The sequence below is a fragment of the Zophobas morio genome, unplaced genomic scaffold, assembly GCF_036711695.1.
Source record: "Zophobas morio isolate AGI-343-1 ecotype UQ-CSIRO unplaced genomic scaffold, CSIRO_AGI_Zmor_V1 ptg000021l, whole genome shotgun sequence".
NCBI classification, from domain to species: Eukaryota; Metazoa; Arthropoda; class Insecta; order Coleoptera; family Tenebrionidae; genus Zophobas; species Zophobas morio.
Window position 1 is genome coordinate 27,869,214 of NW_026972126.1, and position 25,379 is coordinate 27,894,592.

At 36.3% G+C, this 25,379-nt stretch overlaps 1 protein-coding gene across 8 annotated transcripts in view; it reads left to right on the forward strand.

Annotated features, from left to right (window-relative positions):
• Positions 1–25,379, forward strand: part of Rapgap1 (Rap GTPase activating protein 1) — a 305,306-nt gene that overhangs the window by 225,727 nt on the left and 54,200 nt on the right. The window contains exon 1 of one of the 8 annotated variants that reach the window (XM_064061042.1): positions 5,299–5,598. The exons of the other annotated variants lie outside the window; for them this stretch is intronic. Coding sequence (XP_063917112.1) covers positions 5,458–5,598 — 141 coding nt within the window. The 5' untranslated portion in view covers positions 5,299–5,457. Of the gene's footprint in view, positions 1–5,298; positions 5,599–25,379 lie in introns of those variants that run through there. 8 annotated transcript variants of the gene reach the window in all.

Here is a 25,379-nt window from a genome sequence, read left to right on the forward strand (position 1 = left end):
TGTAGTGGTCTAAAGAGTGTTATTTACCTGGAAATTTGAATGTAAATGGCAGCGGACTTCGAAAGGTAATTTGTGAGCGAGGGATTCGTCTATATTCGGCTTTTATTTGCCGGATAACAGAATTATTTGAATGGAATTCTCGATTCGTGGTTGTTTATGGGTTGTAAATAATATTTTGATGGCCCGTCTGCATAACGCTGAAATGTAGTTCGACGTGACCGCACCGGGAAGCGTTAATTCCGAAAAATGGGTAGATGTTCACAGTGTTGCCACTGCGCATTTTTTGTGTTTTTTATTAAAAAGTGGATGAAGTGATTGGCTGCACAAATTTATCGAGTGATGGCGAAATATATCGAAGAGGTTAGTTTTTCACTCAGATTTATGTATACAGTAAAAATTGGTCGAAGGTTATTGCGATAAGACAAGATAATCTACTGCGTTCGAATCATAGGCGGTGGCAAGTTCTACAAAAATTCTAAAAAGTATATAGTGTTATTATAAAATTTCGATCAATTTTTTTCTTGTTTTTGAAGTTTTTTTATCCCCTTCTTTTTTCCACCATTTGTTCACCTTTTTGGCTTTGTCGAATTTTTCATTCTTTTTCGTTGCCATTTTTTGTCTTCTTTTTTAACACCTTTTTTCGCCACACCAAACTCCCCAAATCCTCAAAACACGAAAATCCCCGAATCCTCAAAATATCAAAATCCTCGAATCCTCAAAACACGAAAATCCCCAAATCCTCAAAACACGAAAATAGCAAAATTCTCAAGACACCAAAATCTCCAAATCCTGAAAACACGAAAATAGTTAAAATTCTCGAACATCAAAATCCCCAAACCTGCAAAACACCAAAATCCTTAGGTATATTCTCAAAAGACCAAAGCCATTATATTTTCAAAACACCAAAATTTCCAAATCCTCAAAGCACCAAAAGCTTCTAATCCTCAAAACACTAAAATCTTCAAATCACAAAACATGAAAATCCCCAAATTCTCGAAACATCAAAATCCCCAAACCTGCAAAACACCAAAATCCTTAGGTATATTCTCAAAAGACCAAAGCCATTATTATATTTTCAAAACACCAAAATTTCCAAATCCTCAAAGCACCAAAAGCTTCAAATCCTCAAAACACTAAAATTTCAAATCACAAAACACGAAAATCCCCACATTCTAAAAACACCAAAATCCGCAAAACACCAAAAACTCCGAATCCTCAAAACACGAAAATCCCCAAATTCTCAAAACATCAAAACCCCCATATTCTCAAAACACAAAACTTCTCGAATCTTTAAAGCACCAAAATTCCCAAATCCTCAAAACACCAAAATTTTGTACCTAATCTTCAAAACACCAAAATCGCCAAAACACGAAAATTTCCAAATTTTCAAAACACCCAAATCCCCAAATCGCAAAAAAGCTCATATTCTCAAAACACCGAAATCCCTAAATCCTCATAATATGAAAATCCTCAAATTCTCGAAACACCAAAATTCCCAAAGCACCAAAGTCCTCAAATTCTCAAAACACCAAACCCCCAAATCGCCAAAACACCAAAATCCTCAAATCTTCAAAAGACCAAAATCACCAAATCCTCAAAACACCAAAATCTTTAAATCCTTAAAACACTAAAATCGCCATATGCCCAAAGCACCAAAATCCCCAAATCCTCAAAACACCAAAATTTTGTACCTAATCTTCAAAACACCAAAATCACCAAAACACGAAAATTTCCAAATTTTCAAAACACCCAAATCCCCAAATCGCAAAAAAGCTCATATTCTCAAAACACCGAAATCCCTAAATCCTCATAATATGAAAATCCTCAAATTCTCGAAACACCAAAATTCCCAAAGCACCAAAGTCCTCAAATTCTCAAAACACCAAACCCCCAAATCGCCAAAACACCAAAATCCTCACATCTTCAAAAGACCAAAATCACCAAATCCTCAAAACACCAAAATCTTCAAATCCTTAAAACACCAAAATCGCCATATGCCCAAAGCACCAAAATCCCCAAATCCTCAAAACACGCAACTTTTAAAATTTTAAAACACCATAATCCTCAAATCCTCAAAGCACCAAAATCTTCAAATCTTTAAAACACCAAAATCGCCATATGCCCAAAGCACCAAAATCCCCAAATCCTCAAAACACGCAAATCTTAAAATTTTAAAACACCATACTCCTCAAATCCCCAAAACACCAAAATCCCCAAATCTTCAAAACACGAAAAACCCCAAATCCTCAAAACACGAAAATCTCCAAATTTTTAAAACACCATAATCCTCAAATCCTCAAAGCACCAAAATCCTTAAATTCTCAAAACACCAAAATCCCGAAATCCTCAAAACAACAAAATCTGCAAATCCTCAAAACACCAAAATTCTCAATGTTTTTTTTTCATCCTTTTTTGTGCATTTTTTATCACTGTTTGTCTCCGTTTTTACTCTTTTTTTGTCGGCCTTTTTTTCCTTCCATTTTTTTTTCGCCCTTCTTGGATGCGTTTTCCTATCTTTTTTATCGCCCTTTCGTCTTTTTTTGTTGTCTTTTCGTGTTTTTTTTTAGTTCTTTTTTTCTCTCTTTTCGTGTCCTCATTGTTCGGTCGCGCTTTTTTCGCAGTTTTTTTATTCTTTTTTTTTGTGATCGTTTTGTCCGTCTTTGTAGTCTTTTTTCGCTCTTCTTTCTCGTCTTTTTTCGTTTTTTTTTTTCATTTTTGCCCCTTTTTGACGTGTTTTTAGCCTCTTTTTGATCGTCTTTTTTACCGTCTTCTGTTGTTGCATTTTTTGTTGCCTTTTTATTCCTTTTTTCTCTTCTTTTAACACCTTTTTCGCACTTTTTTTCTCCTTTTCATTCTTTTTTGCATTTTTTCCGCGTTTTTGTGTCATGTTTCGTGTTTTTTATTGTCACTTTTTGCTTCTTTTTTTTCTCTTATTTTTTAACACCTTTTTTTACTTTTTTATGTTGTCATTTTTCATTTTTAATTAACAAAAGTGTCCCCGTTTTCTTTTTGATCAGTTTTTTTATTGGTGGAAAAATTAATTTTGCATTCAAAAACACATGAATCTAGTTTTTGAATTTCATTCGCTTATTTTATTTACTGTGAGGTGAAAATTGAATTTTATTTTGGCAAGTGGTCAAATTAATTAAAAAAAATCAATGGCCCCGCCCGCCCACCCGGTTTTTTTTTGATCATTCATTTTATTGGTGGAAAAATTGATTTTATATTGAACTAACCCCACCCACCTCCACTTGTGAATTTAATTGGCTTATTTTATTTACTGTGAGATGAAAATTGAATTTTATTTTGGCAAATAGTCAAAGTAATTAAAAAAAAAGTTCAAAGTGGCCCCGCCCACCCACCCCGCGTTCTTTTTGATCACTAATTTTATTGGATGAAAAGTGAATTTCATAGAGAAAAACAGAAGAATCTAGATAAAAATGGTAAAACTAACCCCACCCACGTCCACTTCTGAATTTCATTGGTTTATTTTATTTACTGTGAGATGAAAATTTAATTTTATTCTGGCAAATGGTCAAATTAATTAAAAAAACTACAAAGAGGCCCCGCCCACCCACCCGGTTTTCTTTTTGATTACTAATTTTACTAGGCGAAAAATGGATTTTATATTGATATCTAGTGGAATCTAAGCACAGAAAGTAAAACTAACCCCATCTACCTGTATTTTTTAATTTCGTTGCCTTATTATTTTATTTACTCTGAGATGTACGAGAAATCTTCAATAATTTTATAAAAATGTAATGATTTTTTTTTAATTCAGAGATGTTACATAACCAAGGCCTTTTAACATATCTTTTAAACAATTTTTTAAAATGTGAGTTTTTTCATTACAAAATTTTGAGATGACGTCATTCATTTTTGGGAGAGGATACACGGATAAATTAAACGGATTTCCAAGCATCCGGTTTTGCAGTTTCAAAGACAAATCGCAAAATTGTCGCAATTTTATTTATTTTTTTTTCAAAAATTTAAGAAAGTAATAGTAATGGACCCAAGACGGAGTCCTGAGAAACACCAGAGTGAGTACTACGTAAAATTAAAGGATCTAAAATTGTTTCTATAGAACGTACTAGGATTTGTCGTGAAGATACAATGCCATAGGTAGGCGTCATAAAACCAAAGGCGTCGAGTTCATGTCTAGGTACTAGCTTTGAGTACTATACACTACTTACTGATGTTGTCTAGATTATTCCGCAAAAATTGAGTTACCGCTACTAAATTACCAACAGTTTCTCGATTTCAGGCCATTTTCGTACCTCGAAGTACCACTTTGCCCACCCGTTCCGTGTATTTTAATTTCGTTCCGACTTCTTTTGCTCGAAACCGTTCCTCGCAGACACGGTACGTCCGCGCCATTCTCGAAGCCTCGTCGTTTTTCACCGGTACGCAGTCGGTACCATTGTCTCGCTGGTCGTGCCCATCTGAGCGCGACCGTCACATCCGTTTCGGCTTTCCGGTGTGCGGGCAAGCCGGGGTAGGCGATGCACGCATGGGAACCATACACTCCGGCAATCACACAAAACGCCCATCGCCTTACCATCAAACCGAAAAATAAACATTCTCGGGCATTACGTGAAACCTTCACGGTCCGTCCTCCCGACGAGTCGAGAGCGAAAGGTGGGCACGCCCCGAACACCCGAACCTAGAGGCTACAATTAAGCGAAATAATAGGTTCTGGCATTAATAGGCACCATTCCGTGAATTCGTTCCGAAGATGTCCGCGTTTTTGCGAAACGTTCGACGGCTACTCTATTTTCGGAGGGTTGCGCAATGGAAGGTGCCGCAGGGCTCGCCTTGCGGGCCCATTCTGTTCGCGCTGTAGGGTTTCCGTGGCGATTGTTGTTGCCAAGGTAAGAGTAAGAAGGGTCGATAAGACGTTACCTGTTCGATAACAGGGCTTTCCTGTGGCCCGATCTGATTTCCGTTGGTTTGTTTTCGAACAATAAAGCAATAAATAACGAGATTCGGCCGGTTCACGGAGCGGAGCGAAAAGGTCGGACCGAAAGGTGCTCCGTGCGGCCCTCCGGTCCCCGGACCATCTGTCGGCGGCATGTGCCGCCGCTTCCGACGCGCCGCACCTGTCGTCTCGGGTTTCACGTGTCCGAAGTGCTTCGACCCATATTATAAATAAATATGTCAGCGCTCCTCGACTTCTTCGAGTTTTGAAACTTTGCCGAGCGGCGGCGGCGGCGCCCGAGCTCGTCGGCTCGCGCCGGCCCCCGATTGGTCGGTTTGTCCGCCGCTGGAAAGGTGGCAGCATGCCGTGGCCTCAAACGGTTTCGAATGTTTAGTTCGCGACGGACCGTCGGAGGTGGTGTATCCGTATTATTGTGCTAGTAAGGCGACGATTTGGATGGCGGTGCGGAAATCGAGTGGCGCGATGACGTAGAGCCCGGGGGTGGCTTTTCGGTGGCGAAAGTGACTCTCGACGACTAAATGCGTACGTTGACGGAGACGGACAGGAACACTTTACCGAGGGGGTGGGTCAGACAGGCTGTGATGGGTGTGCTGAGGTGGAAGGATCTGCCCACGGGGGGCGGCAGGAGCGACACGCTGCACAAAGGGGCGACTTTGCAGGTAGATATGTGGACCTCAATCGAGGTAATCAGGATGTCGTAAGTTTGATTCTGACGGGTAGTCGACCCTTTTTTTATTAAAAAATGTCCAACGACCCGGAAGAAAATGTGACGTCCGTTGAAGATGAAAGCGCCCGAACTATCCTTTGATAAGATTGTTTCAATATTTGTCGGATCCGGAGACCGTCCGGTCTTCAACTTGTCTTCGCTTTTTATCGATCGCGATTAACCAAATAGATACGAGATAGTGGGTAAGAGTAAACACGATGATGATTCATGAGAGGTGGTGTCCCGTTTCGAACAATGCGGGATTTAAACTCGTAAGATTTACAATTCAGATACTTTGGGGAATTATCGAAAGTAACGTCCCGAGTCAATTTACGCCGCCTTTAGAAGCCGAAAAGATAACAAATGTCTTGAAATATCTTCGCAGCGGCTTACATTGTAATCCCAGCCATTTGCATACAAGTTGGTGGCGAGGAACATGCTCACTTTAATTAGACCCACTCCCGTATACACAAATGCCGCTTTCGGGTTATCGTTTGAACGCACCTAAATAATTACTGGATGGGTGAAGACAAAGGAGTCGATGCGTCGTATTTGGGAGGCAAAAAGTCGGTGATTCACGGTACCGTCAGCGGTGACCTTCGACGGTGACATGTCTTCAAAATTTTAACGGCCGCTGGAACCCGTTTCGGCATGGGAAATTCGAGCGGAAATTAACCAACAATAGCCAGTAGCGAGAGGTTTTCCAGAGGGAGGATCGCGATTCGCAGATTTTCGTTTGAAAGTGGTGTCAGCGGTGGGATCTGGTCAATACCGGTCTAAAATATTGAATGTCAGTCAATAGCGATGAATATTTTAGGCGGAAGGTGACGCAAATCGGGACCCGTGTCGCGGAATTAGAAAAACTGGGGATGTTTCTGGATCGTGGAAAGAGCGTCGATTGTTCGTCGCCAAAACAAGAGAGCGGCTTGTTTTTCATCGAAGGACCCGCTTTTATGGCTCGTTTTTCAAGACAAATCTGCCACCGAAATAATCCAATAAACGTTTGCCTCATTTTACGAGTCGAATAATTTAGGGATATCGCCTTGGCGCTATTGATTTGGAATCGACTTAAAAAAATTGGTCTAAAGAGTTTAGACAGTACTTCCCTCGCTGTCGGAAACTTGACGACTGCATGCCTATTGTGTTTTTTTTCTCATTACATTTTTGTAGTGGGAATTTAAAAAAAAATGCGATGACGTCATCAACATTTTTGCAGGGACACGTATATCAGTTGGGATAGATGTAGTGTAATACTAAGAATAAAATTATTGTACTCCCAAATTTTCGGGAAAATGAATTGGGTCGTTTTGAATATTGATTTTTTATAATCAAGAAAATAAGGAAACAATTTACTCATGTATACGGCAACTGAAAATCGTTTATGTATAAACATTCTTAATTTAAGATGACAAGCGTAACAGCATACGTGAGAGTCAAACAGAGAAACTGTAAACAAAACGACCATCGGTTTTATTGCTTCGACTTCCGCTTATTATATAAAACATTGGGTTTTATTTTAATTCTTGACGGTGAAATTCACAATTGGTTGATTATAAACATGTCTATTTCACATTCGCGGAACCAAGTGAGCGCATAAAACAAATGCAGCTCTGTAATGTTAAAGTCGATGTAAATAAGCGTGCTACCCTTATGTTTCAACCGAGTTTTTCCTTTAACAAATTTTGTGTCTACCAAATTGGGTTGGTTGGGGTGTAATACTAATAATAAGTGTTGCCTTTAATTTAATCAATAAAATAAATTGACTTCATTAATTTTTTTGAACCACCTCTTAAGAAAATCTAAAAAATATGAATGGAATGATAAATCACAAGTACAAACTCATCATATTTTTTGCATTTTAGATAGGATTTATTCAGCAAAATTTAAGAGTGACGTCATCAATTTTTTTAGGTGGGATGAACAAATACATTTTGAACAAAAGTTTACCATGCTTATAATAACTTTAAAATATTCCCAAGATTTCAAAGCATTCGGTTTTGTAATTCCTGATTAAATCGATAAAATAAATTCACGCCTTCATTAATTTTTTTGAGTCACCCTGCATATGCAAATCCAAAAATATGAATGGAATGATAAATCACAAGTACAGACTCATCATATTTTGTACATTTTAGATACGATTTATTCGGCAAACTTTTGAGCTGACGTCATCAGTTTTTTGTAGAAGATAACCAAATATATTTTGACTAAAAATTTATTATGCTCTTTATAACCTTAAAACATCTGCAAGATTTCAAAGCATTCGGTTTTGTAGTTCCTGATTAAATCAATAAAATAAATTTACGCATTCATTAATTTTTTTGAGTCACCCTGTATATGCAAATCGAAAAAATTTGAATGGAATGATAAATCACAAGAAGAGACTCACCATATTTTGTACATTTTAGATAGGATTTATTCAGCAAAATTTTGTGGTGACGTCATAAATTTTTTAGGGGGGACGACCAAATACGTTTTGATCAAAAATTTACCATGCTTATGATAATTTTAAAATATCTTCAAGATTTCGAAGCATTCGGTTTTGTAGTTCCTGAGTAAATCAGTAAAATAAATTTACGCTTTCATTTATTTTCTTGAATCACCCTGTATATGCAAATCCAAAAAATATGAATGGAGTGATAGATCACAAGTACAGACTCATCATATTTTGTACATTTTAGATATGATTTATTCGGCAAATTTTCGAGCTGACCTCATCAAGTTTTTGGAGGGGATAAGCAAATATATTTTGACTAAACATTTATTATGCTCTTTATAACCTTAAAACATCTGCAAGATGTCAGAGCATTCGGTTTTGTAGTTCCTGATTAAATCAATAAAATATATTTACGCATTCATTAATTTTTTTGAGTCACTCTGTATATGCAAATCCAAAAAATATGAATGGAGTGATAGATCACAAGTACAGACTCATCATATTTTGTACATTTTAGATATGATTTATTCCACAAACTTTTGAGCTGACGTCATCAAGTTTTTGGAGGGGATAAGCAAATATGTTTTGACTAAAGATTTATGATGCTCTTTATAGCCTTAAAACATCTGCAACATTTCAAAGCATTCTGGTTAGCAGATTAAAAATTAAATTTCAAAATGTTTTATAATTTTGACTTTTTTTTCCAAAAATCTGGACGTTTCGGGTGAAAAGTCGATTCAGAGTTGTAAACTACATGTGTAGGACTATGTTATTTTATACAATTGAAAACCCATTTACTATGTACAATTTTGAAGTGACGTCATCGCATTAGTGGTGGGGATGATTAGACAAATTTTGGTTAGCGTTTTACCATCTACATGATATTCTTAATATAAGTACAAAATTTCACAACAATCGGTCGAGTACTTTCGGAGATTATCTGTCTAATAAAAATCCGGGACGGCAGACGGACAGACAGACGGAAATGGGAGACCTATTTCTTCGTCTTCTAGGGGTCATGAAAGATCGAGAAAACGTAAAAGCAGAGAGTCGGCCGACGGACTCGATTACAATACTTCCTTTGCTTACGCTCGGGAAGTAAAAATGAAGCGAAAACGCGATTCGGCGGTTAGTTTCGCATGAAGTAGCGTCGCTTTCAAATAAATATTTTATCGAAAGATTACGTCAACAGCCTGAGATATCTCGAATCTGGAAATTAATTACTTCTTGCTTCTTGAAGTGTGGAACGGTTTATTGTTGTCTCTACATAAACACTATCACAACTCATAAATTACATCATCAAAGCCCAACATAACTCCCATTTGTGTGTGTGTGTGTGTGTGAGTGTGAGTCGGCCTCCATCCTCCGGTCGTCAATAGACAGTCAATGAAATATAAACACACACACACACACAGAAAAGTGTAAATCATCACCCAAGATCGTCGAAGCCGAGGCCGATGTTATTCACCTTACTTTTCACTTTCCAAAAATAGTCACCAAGCCATAAATCACCGCGAATTTTCAACTGGGTTAATTAGCTACCCAACCAGATGCAATTCAAAGCACACCGTTCCAATAAAGTGAAACTGCAAACTCTCCCACAACGAGCTAATTATTTCCAAATAAAAAAACCGTCCCAGCGCACAATACATCTCTTTATTAAATTTTTTCCTCGGTGAGCGGAACATAATAAGCCGTCGCGTTTTTTCGAACGCCTGTTCGTTCATTCAAGAAAATGAAAACCCCGAAGCGAGTTGTTCTCGCCCCAGTTGCAGGTCATCTCGGCGCGGACCGCCCGACGGACGTCGGTCCGACCGCGGTGCGACAGAGGCGGCCAGACGGCCTTACAGTTAGTCCAGCGGTTTGCTCCACTTTTGCCTGAGTAAGTCACGGTAAGCCGGTTCTCTTTATTTCTGGAAAGTAAATTAAAAAAAACGCGACGGCTGCATAAATCCTCGCTGCAGGACGGATCTTCCTCATTGGCATTCCGAGTAGAAATAGATCTGAAACGGTCGAGCACGTGATCCAACTGGTAACGTCTGTTATTATATTTTAATAGGACGTGGAGGAGAAGCTCGAGAGGAAGTCGAGATGGTGGCGATGATTTACGGCGCGGCCAGTTTTTGTCGACGAGGAATTTGAGTTGGGGTCCCGAGGGAGCGCGACGAGGAGTGTAGTAATCGAGTGCGTCGGGCGACTGACACTTTCGTGTTTTGTAGACGTTTCGTGATCCCGTAAAGCGCGAAAAAAGCGGTCTCCCGTTGCCGTCTGTCTGTGGATTTATATTGACACGTGACCTTTAAAACTACGGATCGATTGTTTTAAGGTTATCGTAATCGTGGTAAATCGTTAATCAAAATTTATTGCTTTAACCCCCTTCTAAAAATTGACGACGTCATCTGAAAATTTTTCCTGGCAAGTTTCTATACATTTACTTTGACAAATTTTTTCGTTCCACAATTTTTCCTTTTTTCATTTTCTTTGATTTATCAATTTTCTATTTTCTTTAATTCATCAATTTTTCCATTTTTCAGGTTCGCAATTTTTTGATATTATAATTTTTCGCCTTTTGATTTTTAATTTTTCAATTTGTTAATTTTTTTATTGTTAATTTTTGATTTTTCAATTATTACTGAATTTCCGATTTAGATTTATCAGTTTTTTAGTTTTTCAAATTCTCACTTTTTCGGCTTTTCTGTTCCTCATTCTTTTAATTTTTTGATTTAAAATTTTTCACCTATTCATTTTTCAATTTTTCGATTTTTGATGGATCAACTTTACAGTTTTCTAATTTTTCTATTCTCTAATTTTTTTGATTTTTTAGTTGATCGAATCTCAGGGAGAATAATCTGAAAACGATAGGACGGTGATTTTCAAAATTTTGATCCAAAAACTGAAAAATTAAGCAACTGACAAATTGAGAATTTGAGAACTTGAGGAACTGAAAATGTAAAAAATTCAAAAATCAAAAAAATGAGGAATTAAAAACTTGAAAGTGGAATAACTGAAGTCGAAAAATAATAATAGGAAAAACTGAAACTTTTTCAAATTTTTGATTTCTGAGTTTTTTTTTATTTTCTCAATTTTTCTCATTTTGAATTACTCGATTTTTCAGTGTTTCAATGTTTCAGCTTTTGATTATTAAATTTTTCGATTTTTCAAATTTTTACGTCATGTCAAAAATTGAGACATTAAGAACTACGAACTTGAGAATTTGAAAACTTGAGAAACTGAAAAATTAAATATTGAGAAATCGAAGAATTAAAAACTTCAAAGTTGGAAATTCCAAAAATTAAAAGGTGGAAAAACTAAAAATCGGGAAAGACGAACTCAAAACTGAAAAAGCGAAGAGTTAAAAATTGAAAAATTGGATAATTAATAAACACACTAAAATTGAAAGATTAAAAACTTGAAAGTGGATGAACTGAAAAATCGAAAAAAATAAAATAAGAAAAACTGAAAATTTAAAATTTCGAAACTTTTTCAGATGTTTAATTTCTAATTTTCCACGTTTGATTTTCGGATTTTTGAATTGTTTTCCTCAATATCTCAATTTTTCTATTTTTTTGAATTGGCGACATTAAGAAACTACGAACTTGAGAATTTGAAAACTTGAGAAACTGAAATTTTTGAAAAACGGATTAATTAAAAAAATGAAACATTTAAAAATCGAAAACTCGAAAAATTATGAAACTTCGAAAAACTGAAAGATTCAAACTGAAAAATCGGAAAATCTAGAAATTGAAAAATCGAGACCTAAAATGTCGAAAATTTGGAAATTCTAAAAATTAAAAGATGGAAAAATTAAAATCGGGAAAACTGAAAATCTGAAATTTCGAAACTTGCTCAAATTTTTAATTTCCAAGTTTCCAGGTTGGATTTTTGGATTTTTGAATTTTCTTTCTCAATAGCTCAATTTTTCTATTTTTGAATTACTGGATTTTTCAATTTTTCAATGTTTCAGCTTTTGATTATTCAATTTTTCGATTAAGAAACTAAGAACTTGAGAATTTGAAAACTTGAAAAACTGAAATTTTTGAAAAATCGATTAATCACGAAACAAAAATTAAAAAAAAAAACGAAAACTTGACTGAAAAATTATGAAACTTCTAAAAACTGAAAAATCCAAACTGAAAATCGACTAATTGAAAAATCAGAAAATCTAGAAATCGAAAAAAAAAAATGTCAAAACGTTTGAAATTCTAAAAAATTAAAAATCGGGAAAGACGTGAACTCAAAACTGAAAAAGCGAAAAATTAAAAATTGAAAAATTGGATAATTAAACACACTAAAATTGAAAGATTAAAAATTTGAAAGTGGATGAACTGAAAAATCGAAAAACATAAAATAAGAAAAACTGAAAATTTAAAATTTCGAAACTTTTTCGGATGTTTAATTTCTAATTTTCCACGTTTTATTTTCGGATTTTTGAATTTTTTTCCTCAATATCTCAATTTTTCTATTTTTTTGAATTGGAGACATTAAGAAACTACGAACTTGAGAATTTGAAAACTTGAGAAACTGAAATTTTTGAAAAACGGATTAATAAAAAAAATGAAACATTTAAAAATCGAAAACTCGAAAAATTATGAAACTTCGAAAAACTGAAAGATCCAAACTGAAAAATCGGAAAATCTAGAAATTGAAAAATTGAGACCTAAAATGTTGAAAATTTGGAAATTCTAAAAATTAAAAGATGGAAAAATTGAAAATCGGGAAAACTGAAAATCTGAAATTTCGAAACTTATTCAAATTTTTAATTTCCATGTTTGTACATTGCATTTTCGCATTTTTTAATTTCCTTTCTCAATAGCTCAGTTTTTCTATTTTTGAATTACTGGATTTTTCAGTTTTTCAATGTTTCAGCTTTTGATTATTCAATTTTTCGATTAGGAAACCAAGAACTTGAGAATTTGAAAACTTGAAAAACTGAAATTTTTGAAAAATCGTTTAATCACGAAATAAAAATAAAAAAAACCGAAAACTTGTCTGAAAAATTATCAAACTTCTAAAAACTGAGAGATCCAAATCAGAAAATCTAGAAATCGAAAAATTGAAACCTCAAATGTCGGAAAAGTTTGAAATTCTAAAAAATTAAAAATCTTGAAAGACGTGAAATCAAAACTGAAAAAGCGAAGAATTAAAAATTGAAAAATTGGATAATTAAACACAGTAAAATTAAAAGATTAAAAACTTGAAAGTGGATGAACTGAAAAATCGAAAAAATAAAATAGGAAAAACTGGAAATCTAAAGTTTCGAAACTTTTTCAATTCTTAATTTCCAAGTTTCCACGTTTGATTTTCTTATTTTTGAATTTTTTTCTCAATATCTAAATTTTTCTATTTTTGGATGACCCGATTTTTGAGTTTTTCATAGTTTCAGCTTTTAATTACTCAATTTCAAAAATTACGAAACTAAGAATTTGAGAATTTGAAAAGTTAAGAAACTGACATTTCTGAAAAATCGATTAATCAAAAAATTAAAAATTAAAAAATCGTAAACTTGAAGAACTCAATAAAAATAAAATAGGAAAAACTGAAAATCTAAAAGTTCGAAACTTTTTCAAATTCTCAATTTCCAAGTTTCCACGTTTGATTTTCGGATTTTTGAATTTTTTTCTCAATATTCCGATTTTTCTATTTTTGAATTACTCGATTTTTCAGTTTTCAATGTTTTAATTTTTGATTATTCAATTTTTCAATTTTACAAATTTTTACGTCTTTCAGAAATTGAGACATGAAGAAAGTAAAAATTGGAGAATTTGAAAATTTGGGAAACTGAAATTTTTGAAAAATCGATTGGGTAATCAAAAAAAAAATGAATTAAATATCGAGAAATTGAATAATTGAAAATTGAAATATTGAAGAATCGAATAAATGAAAAAGTTTTAAAATCCCATAGCCGTAAAATTGAAAAGGTGAAAATTTTTAAAAATTACATTTTTTTACACATTTAAAAAGAAAATTAGAAAAATCGAGAAAATTAAAAATCTAAAATATCAAAATCCAAAATTTGCAAATCGAAAAATTGAAAAGTCCAAAAATTTGAAAATTTCAAATTGAAAAGAATAAAACTAATGAAGTCAGAACATTGAAAAAAAAAGCCAAAAAAAAATTGAAGAAATGTAAAACGGAAAAATCGAAAAACTGAAACTTTAAAAATTGAAAAGTCGTGAAATTGCAACCCGAAAAATTACAAAATCTAAAAAGTGAAGATAAAAAATGAAAGATTGAAAAATCTCAAATGGAAAAATTGAAACGAAAAACTGAAAAAATTAAAATTGAAAATACAAAAAAATACAAACTCGAAAAATTGGGAAATTTAAAAATTGAGAAATTACAAATCGGAAAACTGAGAAAACAGAAAAAAAAAGAAAATTTGAAGAATTGAAAAATATATGTAAAAAATTGCGGGAATATTATTTACACCACTGGTTTTCACTTTATAGATAATAGGATAAAAATAACTACTGGACTGATTGTTGCCAAATGTTACATGTGTATTACGAATATGATGTAGAGGGTAAAACGCTAACTAAATTTTGGTTAATTTTCCCCACCAATAATTTGATGACGCCATTTCAGATAATTCACTTTTAAAATGATTTAAATGTTATAGAATAATATACGCCTATACTGGTGGTGTGCGAATCCGCTTTGAATTTTTTCGCCAAACTTTCAAATATTCACAAAAAATTAAAACAGAATAGGAACATTTTTAATGATAGGGTTCGAAAAACTTGTTGTTCCAAGTCCAAGTACTGACCATCGAAGCCCCAAGGCGCGCTCCCGGAAGACGGAAATCTCCCAAAATAAGCCAATCTGCGTCAATCGCGCAAACAAAACCACCAAATAACAAACAATGCACAAATGGGTTTCTTCAGCAACACGTAGCAGGAAGCAGACGAAATGAAAACGATTCATCATCGCCCGAACGGCAGGAGCCGAGAGCGTGCGTCCGGGATTTTTTCGCCGTTTTATATTCACCCGTCGTGAGCGATGGTCTGTTTCCCTCATTACCATGATGGTGGAGTGACGTCGGATTGAAAATTTAAACGTGAACGCAGCTTTATGGTCGCTCGGGGGTGGCTCGACTTATCGATTCATACGATCTCAATAAATACCTTCATTCGGAACGACCTCACGTCAGGATTTATTGGTCGAGGAGGTTTGCTAAAGGCCAACGTTCACTGAATACGGTGCGGATTTATAGCATGCGATGAGAAAACGCAATTTAGCGAGTTAATTATTTTATTTATTTTACGTGGAAGCGGTTTTTAATGGCGGTGGAAGTGCACTTCCAAGGACGTTACCCTTGTTACGTAAACGCGTGGACGATATGTGGAAGAAATTTTTGAATATGGTAGAGGTTTAAGATAATTGCAATAATCTTGTCGGTGTTGACTGTAGGCGTTCCTGGAGATTTTTAATTGAGTTCGCGGACTGGTTATATAAAAATTGCCTCATAGAAAAAAAGTCGGATCGAAATCTGACGTTCGTGTTTATTTCGCTTACGCTTTTTGTGGTCCGTGGAATTTTCTCCAGTTTTTTCGACTTTGTTTACATTTTTTGACGATCGCATAAACACGTGTTGTGTAATGCCCCGATCGGCGCTGTCAACGAAATATTGCATTTGGATGGCTCGATGTCTAGTAATCTCGAAAATCTAAACACTCCTATCGGAACCCAACGCAAACGTCTGCGCCAGGGAATTCCCGACTCACTAAAAATACCCACCCCGGAGCTCCATCGTCACGCAACGCAAAAGTCAAGGATAAGCCATCTCATTACCCTCCCGTCCGCTCACACACTTTAATTTTTTCTTCACCTAGGAAGCCATAAATCTTCGTTTTACTGCTTACGTGAGGATTTACAACTCGGGACTTGCATTGTATGCAGGATCTCCTCTACATTGTTGATTGGAACCGTTCGTGCAATTATAAACATCCAACAGCCCTCGGAAGGATCGCGTGCGCCGGGAGAAGGTCGCGCCGAGGCCGCCGCGACGCTGGATTCCGATCGAGCCTAATTTATTTTAGGCACAACAGATGCTGAGCGACTGAACTCCAGGAGATTCTCGGGGATTCTTACTTTTAAACTGGCAACAAGAAATAATATTACGAAATTCCAATTTAAAACGAATCGTATTTTTCGTGTACGGGTTTCATTTTGCTAAACCGTGAATGTGCCGCTCGTGGAGATGGAGTACTGTGCCGCGCGCTAGCTGTACTTCATTTTGTGATAGGATACTAAGTCGTTCAACATGCGTCAAAAATGTCAAAATTGAAGCACGTTTATTGGTCAAAAATCAAAGATTAAAATTTTTCAATAAGACATTATGAAAAAATCGGTTTAAAGAATTGGTGTTACATTTGGGAAAATCAAACTCTTATCGTAGCAAGTCGGACTATAACTGTCTTTATTACCAAATTACGCTGGTTTTTATAATATTTCAGATAATTAAGAAATAATTAACAAGGGAAAGGTGACAAAAATATTAGAAGGTTTGACCTTAACACCTAATTTGGAAGAACCCATAACAGAATTTATGCAATATTTTAACCCTCATACTCAGAGCGGTGACCTGATGCTGATTGTCAGGTCATGACGGGTCGAGTCAGGTCAGATATATAATAAATTTAACCTTGAGACTTTTATTTATATTGTTTTACTACTTATGAAAAATTGTTTTCGGCTGAACAGGCGTATACTGGGTGTTTCAGTTAAAAATCCGTTGAGAACAAGAGATATTGAACGTCTTCGTTTTTAGATTGAAGTGGAAGCTTATTTATTTCGTTTTCAGTTGGAAAAAAATTAAAATTTGGCTAAAACAAAGTACTTGGACTTAACTTTTGTAACTTTTGAAGTAATTTGAAAGAATCTAGGGGACCCCTTATGTTTTCTTTTTGAAGTACTTAGTTTGAAACAATTTCGAAGATTCCTTGTCGTGTTTTTGCAGTAATTCGAAAGATTCGCAGGGACTCCTTGTGTTTTGTTTTTGAAGTTGTTTGAAAGAACCTCAGGGATTCTTTATCTTGTTTTAGAAGTATATAATGTGAAAGATTTCGGGAAATCCTTGTTTTCTTTTGAAATTGTTTGAAAGAACCTCGACGAGCTCTTGTGTTTTGTTTTTGAAGTTGTTTGAAAGATTCTCGGGGGATCCTTGTGTTTTATTTTTGAAGTAATTCGGAAAAATCTCGGGGATCCCTTGTTGTATTTTTGCAGTAATTTGAAAGAATCTCTGGGATCCCTTGTGTTTGATTTTTGAAGTAGTTAAAGAATCACTGCAATTCGTTGTCGTGTTTTTGCAATAATTTGAAAGATTCTCGGAAACTCCTTGTTTTCTTTTAAAATTGTTTGAAAAAATCTCGTTTTTAAAGTAATTTGAAAGAATCTCTGGAACCCTTTGTCTCTCGTTTTTGAAGTAGTTTGAAAGACTCTCGGGGATCCCTTGTTGTGTTTTTGAAGTAATTTGTGAGGATCTCTGGGACTCTATGTCTCTAGTTTTTGAAGTAGTTTGAAATAATCTCTCGGATACCTCCTCGTGTTTTTGCAGTAATTTGAAAGATTCTCGGGAACTCCTCGTTATTATCTTTTAAAATTGTTTGAATCGGATCTCCAGGAGCTTCTGTGTTTTGTTTTTGAAGTAGTTTGAGAGAATCTCAGGGGTCTCTTGTCGTGTTTTTGAAATAATTTGAAAAAATCTCGGGGATTCTTTGTGTTTTATTTTTGAAGTAGTTTGAAAAAATCTCTGGGATCCCTCGTATTTTTAAAGCAATTTGAAAGAATCTCTGGGACGCTTGGTCTCTAGTTTTTGAAGTAGTTAAGAATCTCTTGGATTCCTTGTCGTGTTTTTGCAATAATTTGAAAGATTCTCGGGAATTCCTTATTGTTGTTTTCTTTTAAAAAAATCTCGGGGGTTCCTTGTTGTCTTTTTAAAGTAATTTTAAAAGAATCTCTGAGACCCTTTGTCTCTAGCTTTGAAGTAGTTTGAAAGACTCTCTGGGATCCCTTGTTGTGTTTTTGAAGTAATTTGTGAGGATCTCTGGAACCATTTGTCTCTAGTTTTTAAAGTAGTTTGAAATAATCTCTCGGATACCTCGTCGTGTTTTTGCAGTAATTTGAAAGATTCTCGGGAACTCCTTGTTATTTTCTTTTAAAATTGTTTGAATCGGATCTCCAGGAGCTTCTGTGTTTTGTTTTTGAAGTAGTTTGAGAGAATCTCAGGGGTCTCTTGTCGTGTTTTTGAAATAATTTGAAAAAATCTCGGGGATTCTTTATGTTTTATTTTTGAAGTAGTTTGAAAAAATCTCTGGGATCCCTCGTCGTATTTTTGAAGCAATTTGAAAGAATCTCTGGGACCCTTGGTCTCTAGTTTTTGAAGTAGTTAAAGAATCTCTGGGATTCCTTGTCGTGTTTTTGCAATAATTTGAAAGATTCTCGGGAACTCCTTGTTGCTTTCTTTTAAAATTGTTTGAAAAAATCTCGGGGGTTCCTTGTCGTGTTTTTAAAGTAATTTGAAAGAATCTCTGAGACCTTTTGTCTCTAGTTTTTGAAGTAGTTTGAAAGACTATCGGGGATCCCTTGTGTTTTTGAAGTAATTTGTGAGGATCTCTGGGACTCTATGTCTCTAGTTTTTGAAGTAGTTTGAAAGAATCTTTGGGATTCCTTGTCGAATTTTTGCAATAATTTGAACCACTCGGAAATCCCTTGTTGTTTTCTTTTGAAATTGTTTTAATCGGATCTCCAGGAGCTTCTGTGTTTTGTTTTTGAAGTAGTTTGAGAGAATCTCAGGGGTCTCTTGTCGTGTTTTTGAAATAATTTGAAAAAATCTCGGGGATTCTTTGTGTTTTATTTTTGAAGTAGTTTGAAAAAATATCTGGGATCCCTCGTCGTATTTTTGAAGCAATTTGAAAGAATCTCTGGGACCCTTGGTCTCTAGTTTTTGAAGTAGTTAAAGAATCTGTGCGATTCCTTGTCGTGTTTTTGCAATAATTTGAAAGATTTTAGATTTTCGGGAACTCCTTGTTGTTTTCTTTTAAAATTGTTTGAAAAAATCTCGGGGGTTCCTTGTCGTGTTTTTAAAGTAATTTGAAAGAATCTCTGAGACCCTTTGTCTCTAGTTTTTGAAGTAGTTTGAAAGACTATCAGGGATCCCTTGTCGTGTTTTTGAAGTAATTTGTGAGGATCTCTGGGACTCGTATGTCTCTAGTTTTTGAAGTAGTTTGAAAGAATCTTTGGGATTCCTTGTCGAATTTTTGTAATAATTTGAACCACTCGGAAATCCGTTGTTGTTTTCTTTTGAAATTGTTTGAATCGGATCTCCAGGAGCTTCTGTGTTTTGTTTTTGAAGTCGTTTGAGAGTATCTCAGGGGTCTCTTGTCGTGTTTTTGAAGTAATTGAAAGAATCTCTGAAATCCTTTGTCTCTAGTTTTTGAAGCAGTTTGAAAGAATCTCGGGGATTCCTTGTCCTGTTTTTGCAATAATTTGTAAGATTCTAGAAAACTCCTTGTTGTTTTCTTTTGAAATTGTTTAAAAGTATCTCGGGGGCCGTTGTCGTGTTTTTGAAGTAATTTGAAGGAATCTCGAGGTCCCTTTGTCTCTAGTTTTTGAAGTAGTTTAAAAGAATCTCGCGGATTCCTTGGCGTGTTTTTGCAATAATTTGAAAGATTCTTGGGAACTCCTTGTTGTTCCTTTTGAAATTGTTTGAAAGGATCTCGAGGGTCCTTTGTCGTGTTTTTGAAGTAATTTGAAAGGATCTCCGGGACCCTTTATCTCTAGTTTTTGAAGTAATTTAAAAAATCTGGGGAATTCCTTGTCGCGTTTTTGCAATAATTTGAAAGATTCTTGGGAACTCCTTGTTGTTTTCTTTTGAAATTGTTTGAAAAAATCTCGGGGATCTCTTGTCATGTTTTTGAAGTAATTTGAAAGAATCTCTGGAACCATTTGTCTCTAGTTTTTGAAGTAGTTTGAAAGAATCTTGGGGATACCTTGTCGTGTTTTTGCAGTCATTTGAAAGATTCTCGGGAACTCCTTTTTGTTTTCTTTTAAAACTGTTTGAAAGAACCTCGAGGAGCTCTTGTGTTTTGTTTTTGAAGTTGTTTGAAAAAATCTCGAGGGTTCCTTGTCGTGTTTTTGAAGTAATTTGAAAGAATCTCGGGGATTCCTTGTGTTTTATTTTTGAAATAATTCGGAAAAATTTCGGGGATCCGTTGTCGTGTTTTTGCGGTAATTTGAAAGAATCTCTGGAATCAGTTGTGTTTAATTTTTAAGTAGTTAAAGATTCTCGGAAACTCCTTGTTTTCTTTTACAATTGTTTTAAAAAATCTCGTGTTTTTAAAGTAATTTGACAGAATCTCTGGAACCATTTGTCTCTAGTTTTTGAAGTAGTTTGAAAGAATCTCGGGGATACCTTGTCGTGTTTTTGCAGTAATTTGAAAGATTCTCGGGAACTCCTTTTTGTTTTCTTTTAAAACTATTTGAAAGAACTTGGAGGAGCTCTTGTGTTTTGTTTTTGAAGTTGTTTGAAAAAATCTCGGGGGTTCCTTGTCGTGTTTTTGAAGTAATTTCTGAGCATCTCTGGAACCCTTTGTCTCTAGTTTTTGAAGTAGTTTGAAAGAATCTCTGGGATTCCTTGTCGACTTTTTCCAATATTTGAACCACCCTCGGAAATTCCTTGCTGTTTTCTTTTGAAATTGTTTGAAACGGATCTCGAGGAGCTTTTGTGTTTTGTTTTTGAAGTAGTTTGAAAGAATCTCTTAGGTTCCTTGTCGTTTTTTTAAGTAAATTGAAAGAATCTCTGAGATCCTTTGTCTCTAGTTTTTGAAGTAGTTTGAAAGAATCTCGGGGATTCCTTGTCCGGTTTTTGCAATAATTTGTAACATTCTCGAAAACTCCTTGTTGTTTTATTTTGAAATTGTTTAAAAGTATCTCGGGGGTCCTTGTCGTGTTTTTGAAGTAATTTGAAGGAATCTCGGGGTCCCTTTGTCTCTAGTTTTTGAAGTAGTTTAAAGGAATCTCGCGGATTCCTTGTCGTGTTTTTGCAATAATTTGAAAGATTCTCGAGAACTCCTCGTTGTTTCTTTTGAAATTGTTTGAAAGAATCTCGGGGCTCCTTTGTCGTGTTTTTGAAGTAATTTATAGGCATCTCTGAGACCCTTTGTTTCTAGTGTTTGAAGTAGATTGAAATAATCTCGGGTTCCCTTGTTGTGCTTTTGAAGTAATTTGAAAAGATCTCTGGGACCCTTTATCTCTAGTTTTTGAAGTAATTTAAAAAAGTCTGGGGAATTCCTTGTCGTGTTTTTGCAATAATTTGAAAGATTCGCGGGAACTCCTTGTTGTTTTCTTTTGAACTTGTTTGAAAGAATCTCGGGGGTCTCTTGTGTTTTTGAAGTAATTTGATATAATCTCGGGGATTCTTTGTGTTTTGTTTTTGAAGTAGTTTGAAAGAATCTCTGGGAACCCTTGCGTTGTTTTTGAAGTATTTTAGAAGAATCTGGGAGATTCCTTGCCTTGTTTTCGAAGTACTTTAAAATCATTTCGGAGTTCCGTCCCTCGATGAGACTTCCTCAACCAACGGAAAAATTTGACTGAAAGGTTTCAATTTTACTTCATTTAAAAATATGTAAAACTTGGTGTTGGTGCTTCTGGAGTATTCTCATTCCCGATGGTTCCATCCGCCCTTGTCCTTAACTCATATTCGGCACGTAAAAAGCTGTAAAATTTTTAGAAACTGCTAGACCACGAAGCGCTCTTCCTTTCGAATATCGAACCCATCAAGATAAAAACCAGGCCCGTCTCCGCCGTCGCCGGCGAAAATCGGGTTTCCCTTTCGTAAAAGTGCTTTCTTGAGATTTTTGAACCTTGTTGTAGTCGCTGAAAGTGAACGCGTACGGGCACGCCTTACGCAATTAGAAATAATCGCTTGAAAAAGATAGAACGACTACAAAGCGGACGCTTTCACTCTAGACGTGACCGGAATGATGGTCGAGGAAAGAGTTCGTTCGGAGTGGACGTTGGTCTGGCGCCATTTTAGCCAGATCTGGAAAAACGGATTAAATGTTAAATTCGACATTAAGCGAACGGCTGACATTAAGATTGCTCAAGACCACGAGTTATGTAAAGGATTGTTGCAACGTTCGGCGTTAAAGTCACACAGGCCGAAATAGCGACTGCTAAATTCGTCAGAAATCTGTGTATCCCAACCGGGGAGTGACATCATAAGTGATGACCCGCAATCGGAATTAACTTTCGCAACTTAGTCATCTCGGATGCGAGTTGATGAATACAAATGCGTCGTGGCGAACGAAGTAAGGGAAGACACGTCCAGGAGAGGAATTTCTCGAGGGATAATATGAAGATTTCGGATTTTTTTTATAATGCGTTGGGTTGTTTTTCTACTGAGAGAAAACTTAGAACTGAGTCGTTAGAGTATGGTTTTTCTTTAAAAGCGCAAAAACGTAATTAGACTGCCTTCACATTTACCCTACTTGTAGCGTAAGTACATCTCCATAGTTAACTAGATAGTGTGATCGGAGACGTGATTACTTTCCACGCAGATCAAAACTTTCCAGCAAAATTAAGTGCGATGGACATTAATCAATCCTCTCTATTAAATTCCGTTTTAATGTCGTTTTGCTTTTACTTTTATTATTTTGAGTCGATGTCTAGAAATCGTCGATTTTCACTAATTAATCGTGATTCCTTCACACTTAATTTAAATTAACGAGTCTCGAATTTATCTGGTAGATCATGTGACAAGTGATTTATCGGTGTCAAAAATAAACGGCGTGTGGAAATCCAGGATGTAGAATTTGGATCGAGGTGACAAATTACCGGAAAATTTGAGCTAAGGCACGCTCGTTGACTTTGGAAAAAAATTACCCGATTTCCTAATAGCGCGGTTCTATTTTTTAGTCGGGTTCGAGCTCGGTGTGGCTAAGTAGAACATGCCATGTATTAGTCTAGTTATTGATTAGCTATTTTCGCAAAATTTATGGGTACAATACCGACCCAAATTCTTCGTAAGTTTTGCACGAATAGATAAGTGAGCGTGCGCTAAATGGAAATTTAAGTCCGGCTCAAACCCATGAGGGTGAAAATTCCTCCAGACTTGAGATTGTTTACTAGTTTGTGGTGACGAAACCTTTTGCGATTCAATCATCTCTCGACCTTGTAGTGTGTATAAATGCAAATGTTTGCATCTAAATTCGCATTTTTATTACCAGAGCGTAAGCTATAATTCTAAATCTGACAATGAAGGTGTACATATAATTTTTAGAATTGTTGTAGAGCCGCCACCGTCTATGATTCGAACGCATTATTCTTTCAGTGTCAATTAGGCTTGTCAAGCGACGAAACAAGTAGCCAAGGCGTGAGAAATCGAATATCCGCGATTTTCCCATTCTCCGAACTTCACTTCCATTCCCAGCTATCAGAAACAGTTAAGCCACCACTCTCCAGCTACCGAGTGTCTTACAAGTCATTTAGCATTTCCTTATATTTACTTTATACCTTATTAAGCATGACCTTTCCACATAATATTTACACACGCTTCGCACCAGAACCCATAAAACAACCGCATCATCTGAGCTTTTAACACTTTGCGAACATCCGAAATAAATTTTGTTAAAAAATCTTGAGTTTAATCCCCGCCGCCATGTTGGACATGTGTCATCCGATCGCCGCCATCTTCCTCTCGAATGACGAAATAATCCGGTGGCAGGTGGTCGCGCCCCGGAACGGGTCACTCGACGACACCCTCCCCGGTTATTAATTCCGTAACATTATCCATTATCGTGGGCGCGATAATCGCCTCCGGTCCGGCGGCGGCGACGGCGGCGGTTAACGACCGTCCCCGTATGAGAAATACCGTGCATTTTTCGAGGATATTGCGTCGTAATTCTCGCCACCTGACAAAACGAAATGTCCGACGGGATGGAAGTTTAATCCGAAGTAGTGGAGCACGAGTTTTTGCGGTTTTTGTCCCCGTTAAAACAGATAAGGAGACGCGGAAATACAAAGGGAAACAATAAAGTCGGAGTGAAAAAATTTGTTTCATTGCGCTGTTTGCGCTGATGTTTGAAGGAAAATGCGAACAGTAAAAGTTTAGATAAAGTGAGGGGATGACGACGGAAGGGTTGATCGTTACTTTTTACGGCATTCCATTTCGCGTCTTACGGTCCGAGGGCGCATTTAAATTCATTGGAGATTGCGACGCTCCGGTCAAGTGTTGCCATAATCTGATCAGATTTATGGCAGATTGTCTGGAAGACGCGGCGGATGGTGTGGAAAGAGCAAAATATCTCCATACAAGACGTCCGACGATTACTCGATGCGTAGTCACTTGTTTCACACGCGTCAGATGATCTGATCAGATTTTACAACCGATTATCTAGACCACCATCCGCAAAAGTATATCAAGTTAATTTGTCAGATCTATCCAAGTATTCAGTTCGGTGGTTCCCCGCGATCCATTGAATTTTTCCGTGTCCCGAATCGCATCCGCCGCCCCCTCTTTAAACAAACAGCCTCAAATTAAATCCACGCCGACCGTACGTACCGTAGAAAGTTTTCGTCCCACTTGCCAAACAATAGAGCATCTCTCGCAACAGCCTCCTCTGTTTCGTCGGAATTAGAAACTGGGAAGTAGGTTTCACAGTTATGTCGTATGAATATTGATCAGAGAAGTAAGTCATTCGGCCATCTTACAATGTACCATGAAAGTCGCTCTTTTATTACTATTATTATGGATGCACCCATCACGGGTGTCGAGCACCTGCCGTCGCGATGGGTCATCTGGCGGATCGATACGGCGCGCTCGAATCTAGTCCATGGGGTCAACCATGGACGAGAGCCAGACTGATTGATGGGGTTGGGTCCTGTTATCACAGTTCGACCAGACCGAGTCGGATCGATCGGTCAAGGTCCGGCGCTGGGTGATAGTGTGGAAATACGGATTTATGTAGTTTTTCGTGTTCCTCGAAATAATGGTGTCAGCGGTCGGAGTCGGTCCTTACACGGAACTTCGCACATATTTTTCCGGCGTGCGTTTTTTCAACTTTTGACGGTTTTATGCGTGGATATTTGTTTCTGGTTGTCTCGAATCGTGATTTGTGAGTGCTAAAAGCCGTGTTTGTTTGACGATGACGGTAATTGCGGCCCGAAGGTCACGGAGAGGATCAATGAATTTATTTTATTTCGGTTAATTTACGATATTTACGTCGTATTTTCTTTTAAAAGATTGGCGTCAGAGACCCAGATGGGACGACACGTTCCCACGTTTGCCGAAACGCACT